The 22,889-nt window shown below is 45.1% G+C and overlaps 1 protein-coding gene across 1 annotated transcript in view; it reads right to left on the bottom strand.

The window, feature by feature from the left end:
* Positions 1-8,499: 8,499 nt before the first annotated feature.
* Positions 8,500-22,889, bottom strand: part of LOC136573430 (vomeronasal type-2 receptor 26-like) — a 74,595-nt gene continuing 60,205 nt past the window's right edge. The window contains exon 5 of the mRNA XM_066574721.1: positions 8,500-9,407. Coding sequence (XP_066430818.1) covers positions 8,500-9,407 — 908 coding nt within the window. The remainder of the gene's footprint in view (positions 9,408-22,889) is intronic.

The raw sequence follows: 22,889 nt of genomic DNA, 5'->3' as shown, positions 1-22,889 counted from the left end.
GTGATTACGTGAGGTTTCAGGAGGAGGAGCAGGAGGAGGAGGATGAATATAATACACAGATTGATGAAGCTAAAAGGTCCCCGTTTTTGATGGTGATAGAAAACAATGCTTCCATCCGCGGTTGCAGCCTACGTATTGTTTAGGTACCACTGCTGTCCGCTGGTGGAGAAGAGAAGTATGGGGAAATCCAGGCTTTGTTCATCTTTATGAGTGTAAGCCTGTCGGCACTGTCGGTTGACAGGCGGGTACGCTTATCCGTGATGATTCCCCCTGCCGCACTAAACACCCTCTCTGACAAGACGCTAGCCGCAGGACAAGCAAGCACCTCCAGGGCATACAGCGCGAGTTCAGGCCACGTGTCCAGCTTCGACACCCAGTAGTTGTAGGGGGCAGAGGCGTCACGGAGGACGGTCGTGCGATCGGCTACGTACTCCCTCACCATCCTTTTACAGTGCTCCCGCCGACTCAGCCTTGACTGGGGAGCGGTGACACAGTCTTACTGGGGGGCCATAAAGCTGTCAAAGGCCTTGGAAAGTGTTCTCCTGCCTGTGCTGTACATGCTGCCTGATCTCCGCGCCTCCCCTGCTACCTGGCCCTCGGAACTGCGCCTTCTGCCACTAGCGCTGTCGGATGGGAATTTTACCATCAGTTTGTCCGCCAGGGTCCTGTGGTATAGCATCACTCTCGACCCCTTTCCTCTTCGGGTATGAGAGTGGAAAGGTTCTCCTTATAACCGTGGGTCGAGCAGTGTGTACACCCAGTAATCCGTAGTGGCCAGAATGCGTGTAACGCGAGGGTCACAGGAAAGGCATCCTAACATGAAGTCAGCCATGTGTGCCAGGGTACCTGTACGCAACACATGGCTGTCCTCACTAGGAAGATCACTTTCAGGCTCCTCCTCCTCCTCCTCAGGCCATACACGCTGAAAGGATGATAGGCAAGCAGCATGGGTACCCTCAGCAGTGGGCCAGGCTGTCTCTTCCCCCTCCTCCTCATGCTCCTCCCCCTCCTCCTCCTCAACGCACTGAGATATAGACATGAGGGTGCTCTGACTATCCAGCGACATACTGTCTTCCCCCGCCTCCTTTTCCGAGCGCAAAGCGTCTGCCTTTATGCTTTGCAGGGAACTTCTCAAGAGGCATAGCAGAGGATTGGTGACGCTAATGATTGCAGCATCGCCGCTCACCATCTTGGTAGACTCCTCAAAGTTTCCAAGGACGTGGCAGATGTCTGCCAACCAGGCCCACTCTTCTGTAAAGAATTGAGGAGGCTGAGTCCCACTACGCCGCCCATGTTGGAGTTGGTATTCCACTATAGCTCTACGCTGCTCATAGACCCTGGCCAAAATGTGGAGCGTAGAGTTCCACCGTGTGGGCACGTCGCACAGCAGTCGGTGCACTGGCCGATTAAACCGATGTTGCAGGGTCCGCAGGGTGGCAGCGTCCGTCTCGGACTTGCGGAAATGTGCGCTGAGCCGGCGAACCTTTCCGAGCAGGTCTGACAAGCGTGGGTAGCTTTTCAGAAAGCGCTGAACCACCAAATTAAAGACGTGGGCCAGGCATGGCACGTGCGTGAGGCTGCTGAGCTGCAGAGCCGCCACCAGGTTACGGCCGTTGTCACACACGACCATGCCCGGTTGGAGGCTCAGCGGCGAAAGCCAGCGGTTGGTCTGCTCTGTCAGACCCTGCAGCAGTTTATGGGCCGTGTGCCTCTTCTCTCCTAAGCTGAGTAGTTTCAGCACGGCCTGCTGACGCTTGCCCACCGCTGTGCTGCCACGCCGCGTTACACCGACTGCTGGTGAAGGGCTGCTGACACATCTTGATTGCGAGACAGAGGTTGTGTAGGAGGAGGAGGAGGAGGAGGAGGAGGAGGGTGGTTTAGTGGAGGAAGCATACACCGCCGCAGATACCAGCACCGAGCTGGGGCCCGCAATTCTGGGGGTGGGTAGGACGTGAGCGGTCCCAGGCTCTGACTCGGTCCCAGCCTCCACTAAATTCACCCAATGTGCCGTCAGGGAGAAAAAGTGGCCCTGCCTGCCTGTGCTTGTCCACGTGTCCATTGTTAAGTGGACCTTGGCAGTAACCGCGTTGGTGAGGGCGCGTACAATGTTGCGGGAGACGTGGTCGTGCAGGGCTGGGACGGCACATCGGGAAAAGTAGTGGCGACTGGGAACCGAGTAGCGTGGGGCCGCCGCCACCATCATGTTTTTGAAAGCCTCCGTTTCCACAAGCCTATACGGCAGCTTCTCCAGGCTGAGCAATTTGGCTATGTGCACGTTTAATGCTTGAGCGTGCGGGTGCGTGGCGGCGTACTTGCGCTTGCGCTCAAACAGTTGCGCTATCGACGGCTGGACGCTGCGCTGAGAGACATTGCTGGATGGGGCCGAGGACAGCGGAGGTGAGGGTGTGGATGCAGGCCGGGAGACGGTCGTGCCTGTGTCCTGAGAGGGGGGTTGGATCTCAGTGGCAGGTTGGGGCACAGGGGGAGAGGCAGTTGTGCAAACCGGAGGCAGTGAATGGCCTTCGTCCCACCTTGTGGGGTGCTTGGCCATCATATGCATGCGCATGCTGGTGGTGGTGAGGCTGGTGGTGGTGGCTCCCCAGCTGATCTTGGCGCAACAAACCTTGCACACCACAGTTCGTCGGTCGTCTGCACTCTCAGTGAAAAACTGCCACACTTTTGAGCACCTCGGCCTCTGCAGGGTGGCATGGCGCGAAGGGGTGCTTTGGGAAACAGTTGGTGGATTATTCGGTCTGGCCCTGCCTCTACCCCTGGCCACCGCACTGCCTCTTCCAACCTGCCCTGCTGCTGTACTTGCCTCCCCCTCTGAAGACCTGTCCTCAGTAGGCTTAGCAAACCAGGTGGGGTCAGTCACCTCATCGTCTAGCTGCTCTTCCTCCGAATCCTCTGTGCGCTCCTCCCTCGGACTTACTACCCTTACTACTACCTCACTGATAGACAACTGTGTCTCATCGTCATAGTCCTCCTCACCCACTGAAAGCTCTTGAGACAATTGCCGGAAGTCCCCAGCCTCATCCCTTGGAACCCAGGAACTTTCCAAAGGTTGGGCATCGGTCACGATAAACTCCTCTGGTGGGAGAGGAACCATTGCTGCCCAATCTGGGCAGGGGCCCGAGAACAGTTCCGGGGAGTCTGCCTGCTCCTCAGAATGTGTCATTTTCATGGAGTGAGGAGGCTAGGAGGAAGGAGGAGCAGCAGAGTTGCAGCTGTGGACGGCGTAGAAGACTGGGTGGTCGATAGATTGCTGGATGCACTTTCTGCCATCCACGACAGGACCTGCTCACACTGCTCATTTTCTAATAAAGGTCTACCGCGTGGACCCATTAATTGTGAGATGAATCTGGGGACCCCTGAAACTTGCCTCTCTCCTAATCCCGCAGCAGTCGGCTGTGATACACCTGGATCAGTAAACTTGGCCTGTGCCCACACCCTGACTTCGGCCTCCGCATCCTCGCCCGCGTCCATGTCCTCTAGGCCTACCCCTACCCCTCAGCATGGTGTATTACGAGTAGAGCAGAAACAGAACGCTGTAATTAAATGTGCCGCTTATTGGCCTGTGGTTTGAAGCTGACTTCGCTTACGGAACGCACGGCAGAGCCAGGAAACAATTTTGCTCACGCCTGTAGTGAGACGTAGGTGCGTGTGACTGAGCTAGTGGAATTCACAGCGCAGAAGCAGTCAAGTGGCCAAAGGGCAGTGGTAGGCCTTAAAGGGGTTGTCTCGCGGCAAGCATCAAAATTTTACATTCCCCCTGTCACCCCCCTGGCATAAAATAGCAAATTAAAGCGGTTTTTAAACCGCTTGCTACTCACCCATCCGACGAAATAAGGAGTTTAAAAATCTTCTCCCTAAGATGGCCGCCGGTCCTTTCCCAGGGATGCACTGCGGTTTTCTCCCATGGTGCACCGTGGGTCTTCTCCCATGGTGGACCATGGGCTCTGTGCGTTCCATTGCCGATTCCAGCCTCCTGATTGGCTGGAATCGGCACACGTGACGGGGCGGAGCTACGATGACGACACGGTGACCAGCTCTCCGGCACGAGCGGCCCCATTCACCAGGCAGAAGACCGCACAGCGCAAGCGTGTCTAAAAAAGCAAGAAGCCAGCGAAATTAGATGGAGCCATGGAGACAGAGACGCTAGCAACGGAGCAGGTAAGTGAATAACTTCTGTATGGCTCATATTTAATGCACGATGTACATTACAAAGTGCATTAATATGGCCATACAGAAGTGTATAACCCCACTTGCTTTCGCGAGACAACCCCTTTAAGTATTTTGCTTCAATTTTTTTAAATGGTGAGCTGAAACACCAGACAGATACTGTATGCAGCGTATATTATGTATACTGTTTCCCTCTGGCGCTATGACGGCGGTGATGTAACGGGCACAGCAGAGCCAGAAAACAATTTTGCGCATGCCTGTAGTGAGACGTAGGTGCGTATGACTGAGCTAGTGGAATTCACAGCGCAGAAGCAGTCAAGTGGCCAAAGGGCAGTGGTAGGCCTTAAGTATTTTGCTTCAATTTGTTTAAATAGTGAGTTGAAACACCAGACAGATACTGTATGCAGCGTATATTATGTATACTGTTTCCCTCTTGCGCTATGACGGCGGTGATGTAACGGGCACAGCAGAGCTAGGAAACAATTTTGTGCAAGCCTGCTGTAACGCTTAGCTGCGTATTAATTAGGACTACTACCCCCAGCAGACACGCAGTACACTGAAGACGGTCACAGTCAGCCCAAATATAGTATTTTTCCCCATTTTTTTTAAAAAAGCCCACTGCCTATATAGACAGTATATCTCTTTCACCTTTCATAAACAACACCATAGAGTCACTTTTTCCCCATCTGAGCTGGTGAACTTGGACTTTACATATGATGCATCCAGTTTGAGACATACATGTGAGACATACATTTGGCTCTGCATCATCAAAACATGACGTAGAATGAAAGACGCAAGAAGATACTATCGTATCAGCATGAGGTCACAAAAACAGAGAACTGTCATATTCTGCATGCCAGAGCATACTTTGTCTGCTTGTTGTGCTGCTATATACATTGACAGCAACAGAAAGCTATCCTCTCCCAATGTACAGACCACATTTCATATAGGCATATAAAAATGATGCAGCTTTTTTCTCTGCTCCCTCCAACAGAACCTTGTTTACGTTCTCTGCTGGTATACAAGCTTTCACACCCAGCAGCAATATATTCTCTGTAGAATATCTGTCCCTTTTAGCAACAGACCACGTGTTATTAAAGGGGTTGTCCCGCGAAAGCAAGTGGGTCTATACACTTCTGTATGGCCATATTAATGCACTTTGTAATGTACATTGTGCATTAATTATGAGCCATACAGAAGTTATCAAAAGTTATTCACTTACCTGTTCCGTTGCTGGCGTCCTCGTCTCCATGGTTGCCGTCTAATTTTCGCCGTCTAATGGCCAAATTAGACGCGCCTGCGCAGTCCGGGTCTTCTCCTTTTCTCAATGGGGCTCTGTGTAGCTCCGCCCCGTCACGTGCCGATTCCAGCCAATCAGGAGGCTGGAATCGGCAATGGACCGCACAGAAGCCCTGCGGTCCACCGAGGGAGAAGATGCCGGCGGCCATCTTCAGCAGGTAAGTAAGAAGTCACCGGAGCGCGGGGATTCAGGTAAGCGCTGTCCGGTGTTCTTTTTTAACCCCTGCATCGGGGTTGTCTCGCGCCGAACGGGGGGGGGGTGAAAAAAAAAAAAACCGTTTCGGCGCGGGACAACCCCTTTAAGGCATATAAATGGGATGCAGCTTCTCTGCCCTGTGTTCAACTTTAAAATGGCTACTGGTTACAGTGTGCCTATATTATACGTATATGGCTAGGTCATGTAATACACACATGCAGTGAAACTGCTGGCAATATGCAAGATGAAGGACACATTTGGTGATATGAGAAAGATGCTTTCGCTGCTGATTGGCTGCATGCTAACCTCTGCGGCAGGCATAATGGAAAATTCAATTTTCCTGTGATTTTCATCCAAAATTGATACAGACCAACCTGATTTGATTTTGCAAAAATTGGAACAATTGTATCACCACTCGATCAAGTTAAACAACATTAGCAATAAATCTTCCTCACACCAAACAATTCAATTAGTTTTTCTTGCAACTGCATGTTTACCCTTTAGTAGGTTATTGTCCTCATCTCCACTTGTAAGCTAAGAGTCCACTTATATGAGGGATATCATTATGAAACCCTGATTAAAGGACAGATAATCACTGCTCCTTAATGATCAGATACTGGATGGTGGCTTTAGAGCTATCTTGTCAATTTTTATACATTACATAAGTTTTGTCAAATGTGTAAAGGCCCATTTACACTGGACGAGTGTCGGGCAAATGATACCCGACAACTGTCCGCAAATGTACTCGCTCCCATGCTGTAACATAGGAGCGAGTATCGCTGGGTTACTCACAGAGTGACCAGCAGGGAGGGGAGGCAGCTGGAGGAGATTTCTCTCCCTCCGCCCTTCTCCCTTCACTTTAAGCAGCAGACGTTCAGTACTGAAAGGCCGCTGCTTGCTGTGAATGGAGAGGGCAGAGGGAAATCAGGGAGAGAAACCTCCAACTGCTCTGCCTTCCTGCTGGCCGCTCTGTGAGCGAGCCAACGATATGTGCTCCTATTTTACAGCATGGGAGCGAGCACATGCAGGGATGAGTGTCAGGCATTGTTTGTCCGACATTTGGCCAGTGTAAAGTCAGCTTAGTAATGACGTTTTCTCTAACTGTAATCAATACTGGGAAACCAGCTTAGGATTAGAATAGGTAGCAGAGAGTAACATGATAAATGTGATTGTACAGGGACTGGACTGCTGGCCTTTTAGTGGCAGCTCCTGATTGTGCTGTTGTACCCTTTGAGCAATTAAGAGAGCAGGCAAATGAGAAAAGCTGTTCAGCCAATCACAGCCAACGCTTCAAGGAGGCAGAGAATTTGAATGTTCAATCAAGAAAGTGCTGGAAGAGGACTTCAAGAAAGCCTGCCGGAGAGCCTAAGAGGAAATGTGCCGGAGACAATAGCGCAAGAGAGGTGATGTATTCTTTTTTTTGCTTTTTTTAATTTAGCTAGGCTTATTTTTGGGGTAGGTCTTACATTTCAAGACTCCACCAAAATAATCCTTGCATGTTGTGCTGCAAAGTCGTGTCAGTTTGTAACACCATGTGCAACACAAAATCGCGAATGCCTATGTGGAATTAGCCTTACTGCAATGTTTCCCCACATATTGCAGTTGATCATGGGGGGTCCCAGCAGTTTGGCACTTTGTGGTCAGCTAATTATCCAGGGACCCTTCTGACAAGTCAAAAGCAAAATGTCTCTTTAGGCAATGTACAACGTGCTTTTGCGATTCACTGTTACCACATAAACCAGCTCCTGAGGACTGCTCCACTGATTCACAGCTCTTACAGAAAAGAAGCCTACTCATCTCTTCAGACTGACATTTTTTTCTCCAGGAGGAGCACTGACTTGTTTTTGTAATTGGAACAGCTTTTCTCTGTACTGTACTTTTTATATACACTCTTTGTCAAAAAAAATTAAACACCAAAAAGTGGGAGGAGTTGTTTTGCTGCAAAATTTGGCATGCAGTGACATCAGGCAGATATGCAAATCATTAGCATTCTGGCACAATTACATAAACAGCTTTGCCAACTGAGGCCTAAATGTTCTACCTTCGGCCTATAAAACAGCTCTTAGTGTACTTGCATGTTTTGGACCAATTCTTCCACTCATGGGCTTTACACATCCACATTTACCAGACGGTATCACACAAAGTCTTCTATGCAATATCAGGCTTATCAAGCATTGAGCTAGAAAGGTTGAAAAGGGACGGCAGCATCCAAGGATATAGTGAACACGTTATAGGGATGAAATCAGTGTTGTTTTACAGAATAACCACTTACCATACTGTTCCAAAAAACAGACTGTTACAGAGCAGAAATATCACAACGTGGAATGATTAAAGCAAATTTATTTACAAGGGCGCTGTTACTCCCTGATCTCACATGCTGGACTTGGTACATAATACAACTCAAAGTCACACTCAGACTATATATATATAATGATGTTTGCCTATAAATTCTAGCCACTGTATCACTCTAATCGTGAGTAGTTTCACACATTTTTATATGCTTGTTGTAAGCTTGTGATTGTTCAGTAAAGACTTTACATTTTTTAATATTGCGCTATGTGAATTTTTAGATGGCTGCTAATATAATAACAGTTGGGGTGGTGGAGAAAATAGGAAAGGCTCCAGTGTGGGGAATGAATAACTCCTGTCTCAGGAGAATCCCGATAAGTCATAGGGTGGGGCCATCATTACTCCAAGGAAGGGGGTGGGTTGATGAAGTATGATAAGTGGATTAGCATCTGTCCCTTTCCTGGAAGTGGGTGACTTGACGAGACATGCACATACCGCACTACTCTTTGTTATCAGGGGGTAATATTTTGCTGTCATTCCTGCCTTTTACCCAGCAGATCAGTTTTTCTATTCATTTCAGATTTGAACAAAATGATAAAACATTTTGGAAGAAACACGCAGCCTAAAAGTCCAGTGCTGGACGCCATTATTGCAAATATCTCCACTGCCACCATGTATTTCCCTCTGGTGCTCAGATAAGCTGGGATCATGGAGATCCAGACACTGCAGAACAGCAGCATGCTGAAGGTGATGTACTTGGCCTCATTAAAACTGTCCGGTAATGTCCTCACCATGAAAGCCAGAACAAAGCTCACTGCTGCCAGGAGCCCCATATAACCCAACATGGAGTAGAAGCAAATATCTGATCCTTCGTTACACTGAATGATGATTTTCCCAGGATAAGATTGAGTGTCCAGGTCCTGGAATGGGGGAGAAAGAGACAACCAGATAACACAGATGACAACTTGTATAGATGAACACAACAGCACTATGGTATAGGGCAGCTTCACACTCAACCATTTTCTCCAGGGGCTTCCAGGTTTGGTGGACTTAAAAGCTACACAAACCATAACAGTCTTGGCGAGAAGTGAAGAGACGGCTACTGAGAAAAAAATCCCAAAAGTGGTTTCCCGTAATCTACAAGTTACGTCACTGGGACGACCAAGAAACAAGAAGACAGAGAGAAAGCTGAGGATGATGGAGACCAGGAGGAGATAGCTCAGGTTCCGGTTATTAGCTTTAACAATAGGAGTGTCCTGGTAGAAGATAAATATTCCAAATATGAAGCCAGTCACAAGACATCCGAAGACCGAGACACTGGAAAATACACAAGCCATTGTGTCATACTGGTAAGAGATGAATTCCAGGACTTTGGGCAGGCATCGGTCTCTCTTTTCATTTGGCCAGTCATCACTTTGGCATTTAATACAGTTCTCAGCATCTGTAGGAATATTTTATAACATATTAACTGTTACATCTATCTATCTAGTATATTGATCCATATAACATTGATGAAATTATGACTCGGTAGGAGTACAAGCGCTTTGGGGTGCTGACTCCTTTGGTGTGGATGTGGATCCCATTAACACTCTCAGAACTTGTTTCTGCTGTTAGTTTCCTGTTCTTCAGTGGAAGCAGGCAGCTGATCAGCAGTGACAAGGGGCACAAACATACCAGGGGCGTAGATAAAGGCTCAGAGGCCCAGGTGCAAAAGTTCAGCTCTAGACCCCCTTTTCCTGTATCCATACCTACCCGCAACCGAGCGACAAAACAAATTTAAATAATAAATGATCTAATTATTTAACATAAACTTTCCCAACATGATTAATTTCCTGGGCAACGTGAAAAGTTATTTGCAGCCCTATAGGCTGTTATCCTGGTTTTTGTTGCATTTTTGAACCACAATTTAAAAACACATCAAAAACTGCATGCGGTATTCGAAAACTACATACTTTTAAAAGAAACTACATACACTATGAAAAGCCACATATGGTTTTAAACAATAAAGCACAATGTTTTTATAATGCATTTTTTAATTGAATATAAAGTGTGAAATCATGCACAGGAGATTCCTAGGTTTAACCTGCATGGTCCATATCACTATATGTAGGGACATGTACAGTATAAATTACACAAGCTGTGCATGTTAAATACAGGGGATATTCAGGGTATATCAGCATGGTCTATATCACTGTATACAGGATATTCCTAGTTTATACTTAGAATCTGGGATCTGGATAAGAAAGAGAAAATATAAGAAAAATGATGGTTACCATAACATGGAGGAAGGAAGTGTGCTTATGACAGACACACATCTAGCCATTCAGTAGCTATGCTTATGACCTCTAATGCTACCTAGGATCTCGTCACCAGCATGAGATGCAGTACGGATAAAAGAAAACTTAGCAAATACAGTTTTTCATATTATCACTCCTACATCCTGCTGAACGAACACAGATTTCACTAACACTGGGCCCTCTCCACGCCTTCAGTCCCTGGCGGTTGTCCAGCATATTATAGTGTGCTAAACGCACTTCTTTGTAATCTGCCAGTTCATTTAGCTCAGGGTGCGAGCCAGGGATTCACCAGCTTGCCAATGGGTCAGACAAAGCCTGACCTTTTTCCTGACCATGCTTAAGCCCCATCCCCTTAACATCTGCCTAGTATTTATAGCCCTAATGGTGGATTGGTACATACATTGGTCTTCCTCCTTACCACACTCCAGACTCGTCCTCTGGTCTGTCTGCTTAGTGCCTGAAGTTACACTCCAAGCACTAATCCTTTACTAAGTTCCATTTTTTTTTTACACTTCTGCCCTCCCTATAGTGAACAGCTAACAAATGGTGACTATTCAGGAGATAATAACCTGGAAGATAACCAGGCAGAAAGCTCCATACCCCTTAGGTTATAGGTGCTCCTTATACATTGATTAGCCTATCATATTGCTTTCACTAATTGTAATTAAAATCACTTTACATAGATCCCATCTATTCACTGTACTTGGGAAGTAGACAATCCCACCACCACTTTGTTTATCACTGGACAGCTGGGTTGTTGATTACTCCCTCTTTTGTTCCTTTGGCATTTCGTCATTACTAATGCATGTCTGGCCTTTTCATTCACAATAGATAGAGCCTCTAATGCATCCTCACATTGCTCAAGTTACATGACCACATTGAATGCACTCCTCCCAGTTACATGATCAGAGGAGACATATATGTCTTTCCCTCCCTTGTACTCTGACAAAGTATAAACATCATGTCTCAGATGAATTGCATCCATGGGTACTGAAGGAAATAGCATAGGAAGTTGCTGAACTACTTGACATAATTTTTGAACAATTCTGGAGACCAAGAGTAGTCCTAAAAGATTGGAGAAGGGTAACTGTTGTCCCTATCTTCAAAAAAAATGATATAAGGCGGACCCAGGACACTACAGGCCTGTAAACCATGAAATATCTTTAAACAAACTATTATTGCAGCATGTATGCAAGTACTTCGATGAGAATGGAGTAATTCAACTATAGCCAGCATGAGTTTGTAACAAACAAGTCATGCCAGCAGGATTTATTTTCCTTATATGGCAGAATCACTGACTGGGTTGATCAGGTAAATGTGGTAGATATCTATATATATAAAGCCGAAAGCCCTCACTGACTTACTGACTGACTGACTCAGGCCTTAGTCAGACGGGCGTTTTTTCGCGCGATTTGCGCATGCGATTTGCGCATATATAGAACCAATAGTTCGCTATGGTATCGGTCACATGTCCGCTTTTTATGCGGATATGCGAAAAATTATAGGACACGACGATTCGCAGATCGCGCCTATCTGTGTTCTGCGTTTTATGTGCGCACCAAAATCATTTTTTTCGCCGGTCAGTCTGTTTCATGCGCATTTTGATGCGCACGGCGATTTTTCTCCGGTCAGACGGGCGTTTTGCTGCGACGATTAACGCGGCTAGGTGCAGAATTTTCCCGCGATTTTTTGCCGCCGGTCATGCGATTTGCGCATGCGCATGCGACATGCGATGCGCAAATCGCGCGAAAAAACGCCCGTCTGACTAAGGCCTCACTGACGGACTCACTGACTGACTGACTGACTCGCCAAAACTTCTCCAACTTCCTGATGTCGTAGAAGCATGAGATTTGGCAGAAGCATAGATTATCTCCAAAATAGGAAAAGTAATTGGGTCCCAACTCGATTATTCAATTCTAGCGCAAAAGAATTGGCGTCGAAATTTAACCTACATAATCTAAATCTCTCACTTCTCAATGTCATAGAAACGTGAAATTTGGGACAAGCATTGATTATGTCACAAATAGGAAAAGCTAATGGGTCCCAAATCCATTATTCAATTCTATGCGCAAAAGAATTAGCGTCCAAATTTTAAGTGTGGAATGTAATTTTCTCACTTTCCGGTGTCATAGAAACGTGAAATTTGGCACAAGCATTGATTATGTCATAAATCGGAAAAGCTAATGGGTCCCAACTCCATTATTCAATTCTATGCGCAAAATAATTAGCGTCCAAACTTTACGTACGGAATGTAATTTTCTCACTTTCTGGTGTCATAGAAACATGAAATTTGGCACGAGCATTGATTATGTCATAAATAGGAAAAGCTAATGGGTCCCAACTCGATTATTCAATTCTGGCGCAAAAGAATTGGCGTCGAAATTTTACGTGCGGAATGTAATTTTTTCACTTTCCGGTGTCATAGAAACGGGAAGTTTAGCACGAGCATCGATAATGTCATAAATAGGAAAAGCTAATGGGTCCCAACTCGATTATTCAATTCTATACGCAAAAGAATTAGCGTCCAAATTTTACGTGCGGAATGTAATTTCTTCACTTTCCGGTGTCATAAAAACCTGAAATTTGTCACGAGCATTGATTATGTCATAAGTAGGAAAAGCTAATGGGTCCCAACTCGATTGTTCAATTCTATGCGCAAAAGAATTAGCGTCCAAATTTTACGTACGGAATGTAATTTTCTCACTTTCTGGTGTCATAGAAACGTGAAATTTGGCACAAGCATTGATTATGTCATAAATAGGAAAAGCTTATGGGTCCCAACTCCATTATTCAATTCTATGCGCAAAAGAATTAGTGTCCAAATTTTACGTGCGGAATGTAATTTCTTCACTTTCCGGTGTCATAGAAACAGGAAATTTGGCACAAGCATTGATTATGTCATAAATAGGAAAAGCTAATTGGTCCCAACTCGATTATTCAATTCTATGCGCAAAAGAATTAGCGTCCAAATTTTACGTGCGGAATGTAATTTTCTCACTTTCCGGTGTCATAGAAACAGGAAATCTGGCACGAGCATTGATTATGTCATAAATAGGAAAAGCTAATGGGTCCCAACTCGATTATTCAATTCTATGCGCAAAAGAATTAGCATCCAAATTTTACGTACATAATCTAAATCTCTCACTTCCCAATGTCATAGAAACATGAAATTTGGCACGAGCATTGATTATGTCATAAATATGAAAAAGTAATGGGTCCCAAGTCGATTATTCAATTCTATGCGCAAAAGAATTAGCGTCCAAATTTTACGTACGGAATCTAATTTTCTCACTTTCCGGTGTCATAGAAACGGGAAATTTGGCACGAGCATTGATTATGTCATAAATAGGAAAAGCTAATGGGTCCCAACTCCATTATTCAATTTTATGCGCAAAAGCATTAGCGTCCAAATTTTACGTGCGGAATGTAATTTTTTCACTTTCCGGTGTCATAGAAACGTGAAATTTGGCAGGAGCATTGATTATGTCATATATAGGAAAAGCTAATGGGTCCCAACTCGATTATTCAATTCTAATGCAAAAGAATTAGCGTCCAAATTTTACGTACGGAATGTAATTTTCTCACTTTCTGGTGTCATAGAAAAGTGAAATTTGGCACGAGCATTGATGATGTCATAAATAGGAAAAGCTAATGGGTCCCAACTCCATTATTCAATTCTATGCGCAAAAGAATTAGCGTCCAAATTTTACGTGCGGAATGTAATTTCTTAACTTTCCGGTGTCATAGAAACAGGAAATTTGGCACGAGCATTGATTATGTCATAAATAGGAAAAGCTAATTGGTCCCAACTCGATTATTCAATTCTATGCGCAAAAGAATTAGCATCCAAATTTTACGTGCGGAATGTAATTTTCTCACTTTCCGGTGTCATAGAAACAGGAAATCTGGCACGAGCATTCATTATGTCATAAATAGGAAAAGCTAATTGGTCCCAACTCGATTATTCAATTCTATGCGCAAAAGAATTAGCGTCCAAATTTTACGTACATAATCTAAATCTCTCACTTCCAAATGTCATAGAAACATGAAATTTGGCATGAGCATTGATTGTGTCATAAATATGAAAAAGTAATGGGTCCCAAGTCGATTATTCAATTCTATGCGCAAAAGAATTAGCGTCGAAATTTTACGTACGGAATCTAATTTTCTCACTTTCCGGTGTCATAGAAACGGGATATTTGGCACGAGCATTGATTATGTCATAAATAGGAAAAGCTAATGGGTCCCAACTCGATTATTCAATTCTAGCGCAAAAGAATTGGCGTTGAAATTTTACGTGCGGAATGTAATTTTTTTTAACTTTCCGGTGTCATAGAAACGGGAAATTTGGCATGAGCATTCATCTATATATATAAAGCTGAAAGCCCTCACTGACTCACTGACTGACTCACTGACTCACTGACTCACTGACTGACTCGCCAAAAGTTCTCCAACTCCCCGATATCGTAGAAACATGAATTTTGGCACAAGCATAGATCATCTCGAAAATAGGAAAAGTAATTGGGTCCCAACTCGATTATTCAATTCTAGCGCAAAACAATTGGCGTTGAAATTTTACGTACATAATCTAAATCTGTCACTTCCCAATGCCTTAGAAACTTAAAATTTGGCACGGGCATTGATTATGACATAAATAGGAAAAGCTAATGGGTCCCAACTCGATTATTCAATTCTATGCGCAAAAGAATTAGCGTCCAAATTTTACGTACGGAATCTAATTTTCTCACTTTCCGATGTCATAGAAACGGGAAATTTTGCACGAGCATTGATTATGTCATAAATAGGAAAAGCTAATGGGTCCCAACTCGATTATTCAATTCTATGCGCAAAAGAATTAGCGTCCAAATTTTACGTACGGAATGTAATTTCTTCCCTTTCCGGTGTAATAGAAACAGGAAATTTGGCACAAGCATTGATTATGTCATATATAGGAAAAGCTAATGGGTCCCAACTCGATTATTCAATTCTATGCGCAAAATAATTAGCGTCTAAATTTTACGTACGGAATGTAATTTTCTCACTTTCCAATGTCAAAGAAAACTGAAATTTGGCACGAGTATTAATTATGTCATAAATAGGAAAAGCTAATGGGTCCTACCTCAATTATTCAATTCTATGCGCAAATGAATTAGCGTCCAAATTTTACGTACGGAATGTAATTTTTTCACTTTCCGGTGTTAAAGAAACGGGAAATTTGGCACGAGCATTGATTATGTCATATATAGGAAAAGCTAATGGGTCCCAACTCGATTATTCAATTCTAGCGCAAAAGAATTGGCATCAAAATTTTACATGCGGAATGTAATTTTTTCACTTTCCGGTGTCATAGAAACGAGAAATTTGGCACGAGCATTGATTATGTCATAAATAGGAAAAGTTCATAGGTCCCAACTCGCTTATTCAATTCTAGCGCAAAAGAATTGGCGTCGAAATTTTACGTGCGGAAGGTCATTTTTTCACTTTCCGGTGTCATAGAAACAGGAAATTTGGCACGAGCATTGATTATGTCATAAATAGGAAAAGCTAATGGGTCCCAACTCCATTATTCAATTTTATGCGCAAAAGAATTAGCGTCCAAATTTTACGTGCGGAATGTAATTTTTTCACTTTCCAGTGTCATAGAAACGTGAAATTTGGCACGAGCATTGATTATGTCATAAATAGGAAAAGTTCATAGGTCCCAACTCGATTATTCAATTCTAGCGCAAAAGAATTGGTGTCGAAATTTTACGTGCGGAAGGTCATATTTTCACTTTCCGGTGTCATAGAAACAGGAAATTTGGCACGAGCATTGATTATGTCATAAATAGGAAAAGCTAATGGGTCCCAACTCCATTATTCAATTTTATGCGCAAAAGAATTAGCGTCCAAATTTTACGTGCGGAATGTAATTTTTTCACTTTCCAGTGTCATAGAAATGTGAAATTTGGCACGAGCATTGATTATGTCATAAATAGGAAAAGTTCATAGGTCCCAACTCGATTATTCAATTCTAGCGCAAAAGAATTGGCGTCGAAATTTTACGTACGGAATGTAATTTTTTCACTTTCCGGTGTCATAGAAACGTGAAATTTGGCACAAGCATCGATTATGTCATAAATAGGAAACGCTAATGGGTCCCAACTCCATTATACAATTCTATGCGCAAAAGAATTAGCGTCCAAATTTTACGTGCGGAATGTAATTTTTTCACTTTCCGGTGTCAAAGAAACGGGAAATTTGGCACGAGCATTGATTATGTCATAAGTAGGAAAAGCTAATGGGTCCCAACTCGATTATCCAATTCTAAGCGCAAAAGAATTAGTGTCCAAATTTTACGTATGTAATCTAATTCTCTCACTTCCTGATGTCATTTTATATAAAGGAAACGTCGCATGGTTGCCTCCCCGTGGTATTTCCTGGGTAACGCAGAGAACTATGCAAAATGGTGAACATATTTTTTTTCCTCAGTATCTCTAAAGTAACCACGACTTCATAAGCTTTTCCGTGTGAACGCCAGATAAACACCAGTACCAAATTAACTCGGGCGAAGCCGGGTATATCAGCTAGTAGTATATATTGACTTTAGTATAGCATTTCACAAATAATCTCAAACAATCCTCATTGAAAAAATTATCAAACTTGGGAGACTCAAGGAGAAATTCAAGGAGACTCTTATGTGGATTTACAACACATTTTCAGTAATTATACTAGAGGATTGGCACATCTTGAAAGGAGGACTGCCTATTGTTACTGAATTTGTGATTTTACCCATTATGTCCTATACAAAAGAACAGCAATGGGTAGAAATAGAAAAAAGTAAAAATATAGTTCAACACAAAAATTAGGGAACTCTTTCACTGCCTTGGTACCTAGAATTGTGAAAATGTTTTTAAAGGTAATGGTTTTATATACCCACCAACGGAAAAAAAAATGTTAACATTTTTCCATCTGTTATAATTAGAGATGAGTGAGAATTCTCATCTGAGCTTGATGTTTGATCGAGCATTAGCCTGCTCGATGTGCTCGTTAATTAAGCTGAGCACTACGCGGTGCTCAAGAAAATTTCACCCTCTCCTCCACACGTGTTGCACCTTTTTTTAGCCAATAAACATGCAGGGAAGCCTTTGGCACCTCCTGTTATGACGTGCAACCCTGTGCACGTCTATAGCAGTGACTGGCTGGCCGGAACAGATGACCTACGAGCATGAAAACCCAGGTCACCTAAGGCTCGCCTCACACGAATGCAGCATTAGTTGAGGGACAGAGGGAAAGTGAAAGTGTAGGTTAGAGGTTGTGGTTAGGTAGGGATTAGAGATGAGCGAACGTACTCGGTAAGGGCGATTTCGCAATCGAGCACCGCGATTTTCGATTACTTCACTACTCGGGTGAAAAGTACTCGGGTGCGCCGGGGGTGAGCGGGGGGTTGCAGAGGGGAGTGGGGGGGAGAGGGAGAGAGAGAGGGCTCCCCCCTGTTCCCCACTGCTACCCCCTGCTCCGCCGCGCCTCCCCCTGCCCCCCGGCGCACACGAGTACTTTTCACCCGAGTAGTCAAGTACTCGAAAATCGCGGTGCTCGATTGCGAAATTGCCCTTACCGAGTACGTTCGCTCATCTCTAGTAGGGATCCTTGTTCCAAGAATCCAACAGTCCTTTCTAGGACTACAACTCCTCTCATTGTGTGCATCAGCAGCTTGGCTGGCTGGGAGCAGTAGTGCGCACAAAGTATTCTCAAGCATCCCGGCTGTATACTGCATACTGTTACCGGTTTTATGCAGTATACTGCTAGTGGTATACAGAGACTAGATAGGAATTACAAAACTCCTATCATTTTTGGGGGGCTTAAAGCGTACGCTACACACACGTGTGTGGGTGCTGTCAATCGACGCTATTTAACAACAGTATACACTGTTTGTAAAATTGGGGGGGGGGGGGCTGAAAGCATACGCTACATTCCAGTGTGTGGGTGCTGTCAATCCACGATACCTAACAATAGCATACACAGTTTTTAAATTTTTGGGGGCGGCTAAAGACGTACTCTACATTCCCATGTGTGGGTGCTGTCAGTCCATGCTATCTAACAACAGTATACACTGTTTTAAATGTGTTCTTTTAGGGCTCAAAGCCTATGCTTTATACCCCTGTGTGGGTCCTGTCAATCCACACTATCTAACAACACTATACTCAGTTTACAGTGTCTATTTTGGCCTATAAGCGTACGCAAAATAACTCGCAGGTTGTGTAGCATTTTAACCAAGTGCATTATCCAACATGATGAAGACTAGCGGTAAGGGTCGAGGACGTGGATTTGGGCGTCCGAATGAGGGTCTGTGCAGAGTCTGAGGTCTTGGGTGGGATGAAACAGTGCTTGCTGCCGAGGGAGAAGTAGAACGCTGTGTATCTACACTCCCTAGCTTCATCTCACAGTTTGCAGGTCCGCGTGGTAGACCATTATTAAAAGCACAACAGTGCGAGCAGGTGATAACGCGTCCACTAATTTAACCAACACCCAGACTTCCACGAAGTCCACTCATGCTAGCAAAGGGACTGGACCCCTGTCTCCTCAGACTGCTCCTCCTTCCTCCCAGCCTGGTCACTCCCAGCATAGGAGAGATTCTGAACAGGCAGACTCCCAGGAACTCTTCTCGGGTCCCTTACCTAAGTCAGAAAAAATGGTTATTGAGCCACCTGAGAAGTTTGTTTTGACCGATGCCCAAAATTTGGACCTTTCACAGTTTCAGGGTAATGAGTGGGGACTTCCAGTTAGTGTCTCAAGAGGTATTTCTGGATGATAATGATGAGTTTTCTGTCTGTCAGGTTGTTGTTAGGTCATTAAGCCTGAGGGAGGAGCAGACTGAGGAGTCAGAGGAAGAGCTGGTGGATGATTTGGTGACTGACCCAACCTGGGTTGGTAAGCCTACTGAGGACAGTGCTTCTGAGGGTGAGGAAACTGCAGCACCAGAACAGGTTGGAAGAGGCAGTGGGGTGGCCATGGGGAGAAGCTGGGCCAGTGCAGGTAGTCCCCCTACTGTTGCCCACAGCACCTCCTCGCGGCAAGCTCCCATGCAGAGGGCTAGGTGTTCAAAGGTCTGGAGTTTTTTTTCTTAAAGCGTGGATGACCGACGAACAGTGTTGTGCAACCTGTGCCAAACCAAGATCAGCAGGGGAGCCACCATAACCAGCCTGATCACCACCAGCATGTGCAGGCATATGATTGCTAAGCACTCGACGAGGTGGAACGAAGGACATTTACTGGCTGCGGGTCACAGCACTGCCTCTTCCCCCGTCTCACATGCTGGCACTGAGATGCAATCCCCCTCCCAGGACCTAGGCACGAGCATCTCCCGCCCTGCTTCCACCCCTTCAGCTGCACAGTCCTCCGCTGCCTCCACCAATGTGTCCCAGCGCAACGTTCAGCTGCCCATTACAGAGGCCTTAGAGCGCAAGCGCAAATATGCTGCCACCCACCCGCATGCACAATCGCTAAATGTGCATATGAGCAAACTTCTGAGCCTGGAGAAGCTGCCCTATAGGCTTGTCGAAAGTGAGGCTTTCCGAGACCTTATGTCAGCGGCCGCCCCATGCTACGCGGTCCCAAGTCGCCACTATTTTTCCTGCTGTGCCATCCCAGCCCTACACCAGCACGTGTCTAGGAATATCAACCGTGCCCTCACCAACGCAGTTACTGGGAAGGTCCACTTAACTACCGACACGTGGACAAGTGTTGGCAGGCAGGGACACTACATCTCCCTGACGGCACATTGGGTTAACCTGTTGGAGGTTTGTACCGAGTCTGACCCTCGGTCCGCTCACGTGCTACCCACACCAAGAATTGCACCTGTACTCTTGGTACACAAATTTTTCCAGGGTTCACCTAAAATCGTACTAAACAAATTTTTCAGGGGTTCACCTATACTCTTGGTACACCAATGTTTTAGGGGTTCGCCTTAACTCTTGGTACACACATTTTTAAGCGGTTCACCTATACACTTAGTAAACAAAATTTTCAGGGGTTCGCCTATACTCTTGGAACACAAATTCCTAAGGGGTTTGCCTATATTCTTGGTAAAGCAATTGTTCTGCGGTTCACCTATACTCTTGGAACACAGATTTTTAAGGGGTTCACCTATACTCTTGGTCAACAAAATTTTCAGGGGTTCGCCTATACTCTTGGAACACAATTTTTTAAGGGGTTCACCTATACTCATGTCTGTTTTTCGATTTAAGCAGATGTAAAATACCCTGAGTGGTAAACAGCCGGTTTGGTTTGGGTCTGATCCCTGGGGGTCAGCGCTGGTCAGCATGTACTAGCTCTCGTTTTACCACAGTTATCCGAGATACTGGATTGGAGCATTCACAGGAAGCGTAACTGATTTAATGAGACTTTCACAGGTTCTCTGTATACCTGTGGTGACAACTTTTGCAACACCTCCTGCTTCAAACCAATCTTTGGTTTTAGAATGCGTTGCTGAATTGTGGGGATGTGTAGAAGTGCTGGCATCTGAGTCCCCTTTATGCCCACATTTGTGGCTCCAGATGATATTGTCATGGAGGTGGCATGGGATTGGAATTCTGATCATATGTTAATTTATCATCGATTCTCAGCAGCATAGTGGGATATCGCCCACAATTTCAAAGAGGGTCGCTGCCACCCCCTGCCAACCCTTTGCAGTGTGTTTCTCCTGTTCCTCCTCATCCAATACTCACTTATAAATAGACATGAGAGTGGTGTGGCTATCAAGCGACTATGTGGCAGGAGGACAGCTGAGCATTGCACTGGGAAAAATTTGAGTACGCTGTAGACGCAGTCGTGTGCCTGCATCCTGGGGGGATGGGACAGCAATGCCAGCAAGTAACACAGGAGAAGAGTCAGTGGTGTCACCCGCAGGCAGTGATTGTCCTTGGTTGCAGGTAGTGTGGTGTTTAGCTAAGATGTGCCAGCGCATGTGCCTTGCTGATTATGGTCTGGCCCAAGTAAATTGTTAGGGGGGGTAACCACCAGGCTCCTGCACACACTTTGGCTTAATAGTGGGACCTGGGAGCATCAGATGCATCCATGTATGCTGCCCCTGCTGTTCCCTGTCCATTTCTGTGATGTTTCCATCATTTTCTGATGTTTTTAGGTGATTCAAACACCCTCCCCTATGCGGAGCATCGGTCAGATTGAAAAATGCTTGAGTCCCTTATTGACTTCAATGGTGTTCGTTACTCGAAACGAGCTTTCAAGCAACAACACCCGAGCATTTTGGTGCTCGCTCATCTCTACTCCCTATCTCTATTAAGAACAGCTATGTGTGTTTTTTTTAAGATATCTGGGGTTCTGTTTATGTAAATGTTTTTTCTTTATCTTCTTAAGCTAAAGAGCAGGGGAGAAAGAGGTACAGCAAGAAATTAATAATTCTACACAAGCATGATATACTGGTCTTGCAGATAATATTGCGATAACACTACCATGACATACAAACAGCCACTTGTTCTCTTGTGACGGGTGAGCCGCTCAGTGACTGAGATACCCTCTCTCTGTTGGGCCATTTAAATACCAATGTCAAAATTGACAGTGGCATCTAAATGGCTAACAGCTGAGTTTAGAGCTATGACTGGATTTCATCTGTAAAAGACAGCCGACACCTGCCACGCATGGTGCAGGTTTGGCTCCGGAGCCCACTCCATACAAATCCTCCACACACCCAACGTATATGTACATGGGATGTCACAAAGCAGGTAAAAGGATGTTTGATGCTGTACATACTCTGTGAGCGTGCGATTGTTATCTTAGTCACTATTATAGACAATCTGCAGTAAGGGAGCTTTTCGATGAAGTGATTATCGTTTGAAAAATCCTTCAGACAAGCAATAGTGAAGAATAATTGTCCGGTCTAAATGAAAGCCAATGACTGAACGAAGAATGAGAATCCTGCGCTTTTTGTAGGTTCATTTTATGCAGCCATAAAACCATTGTTGGCTCGTTCGCTTATCGGTCCATTTACCCAGCAATCGTTCAGTCCCTCTCATATGCTTACCATTCAATGATACCATATGATACACCATTCATCTGATTGCCATTAAAACTTTGGGAAGTTGTTGAGTACACTCCTACGAAGATTTCTGGCATAGAACATCTATCCTATGATAGTTGGCGCGCGTGCGAGCGTCGTCGACAGTTATGCCCCCCAGACATAGATCTCGATTTCCATCTCAAGCACGAAAGAAAAAGGCATTACGAGCAACGGGTTGCGTGTTCAACCACAAAATGATGCATCCGCCGAACATTTCCCATAACAATTGCTGAATATTGGGAATGCTGAGGTACAATGAAAGCTTTGCTGTGATTGGTTGCTATTAGAGATGAGCGAACGTACTCGTACGAGCTTGATGCTCGCTTGAGTATTAGGGTACTCGAGAGGCTCGTTACTCGAGACGAGCACCCCGCGGTACTCGAGTCAATTCCATTTCCTTCCCTGCATGTTTTGCGCCATTTTCTGGCCAATAGACATGCAAGGAAGGCATTACAACTTCCTACTGTGACGTTCCAGCCCTATCCCACCCACCTGCAGTGAGTGGTTGGCGAGATCAAGTGACCGCCGAGTATATAAAGCAGTCCCGCCCGCTGCTCACCTCAGACACACG

Source organism: Eleutherodactylus coqui, chromosome 7 (assembly GCF_035609145.1).
Source record: "Eleutherodactylus coqui strain aEleCoq1 chromosome 7, aEleCoq1.hap1, whole genome shotgun sequence".
Classification (NCBI taxonomy): Eukaryota; Metazoa; Chordata; class Amphibia; order Anura; family Eleutherodactylidae; genus Eleutherodactylus; species Eleutherodactylus coqui.
This window is presented reverse-complemented; position numbering and strand designations above follow the sequence as displayed.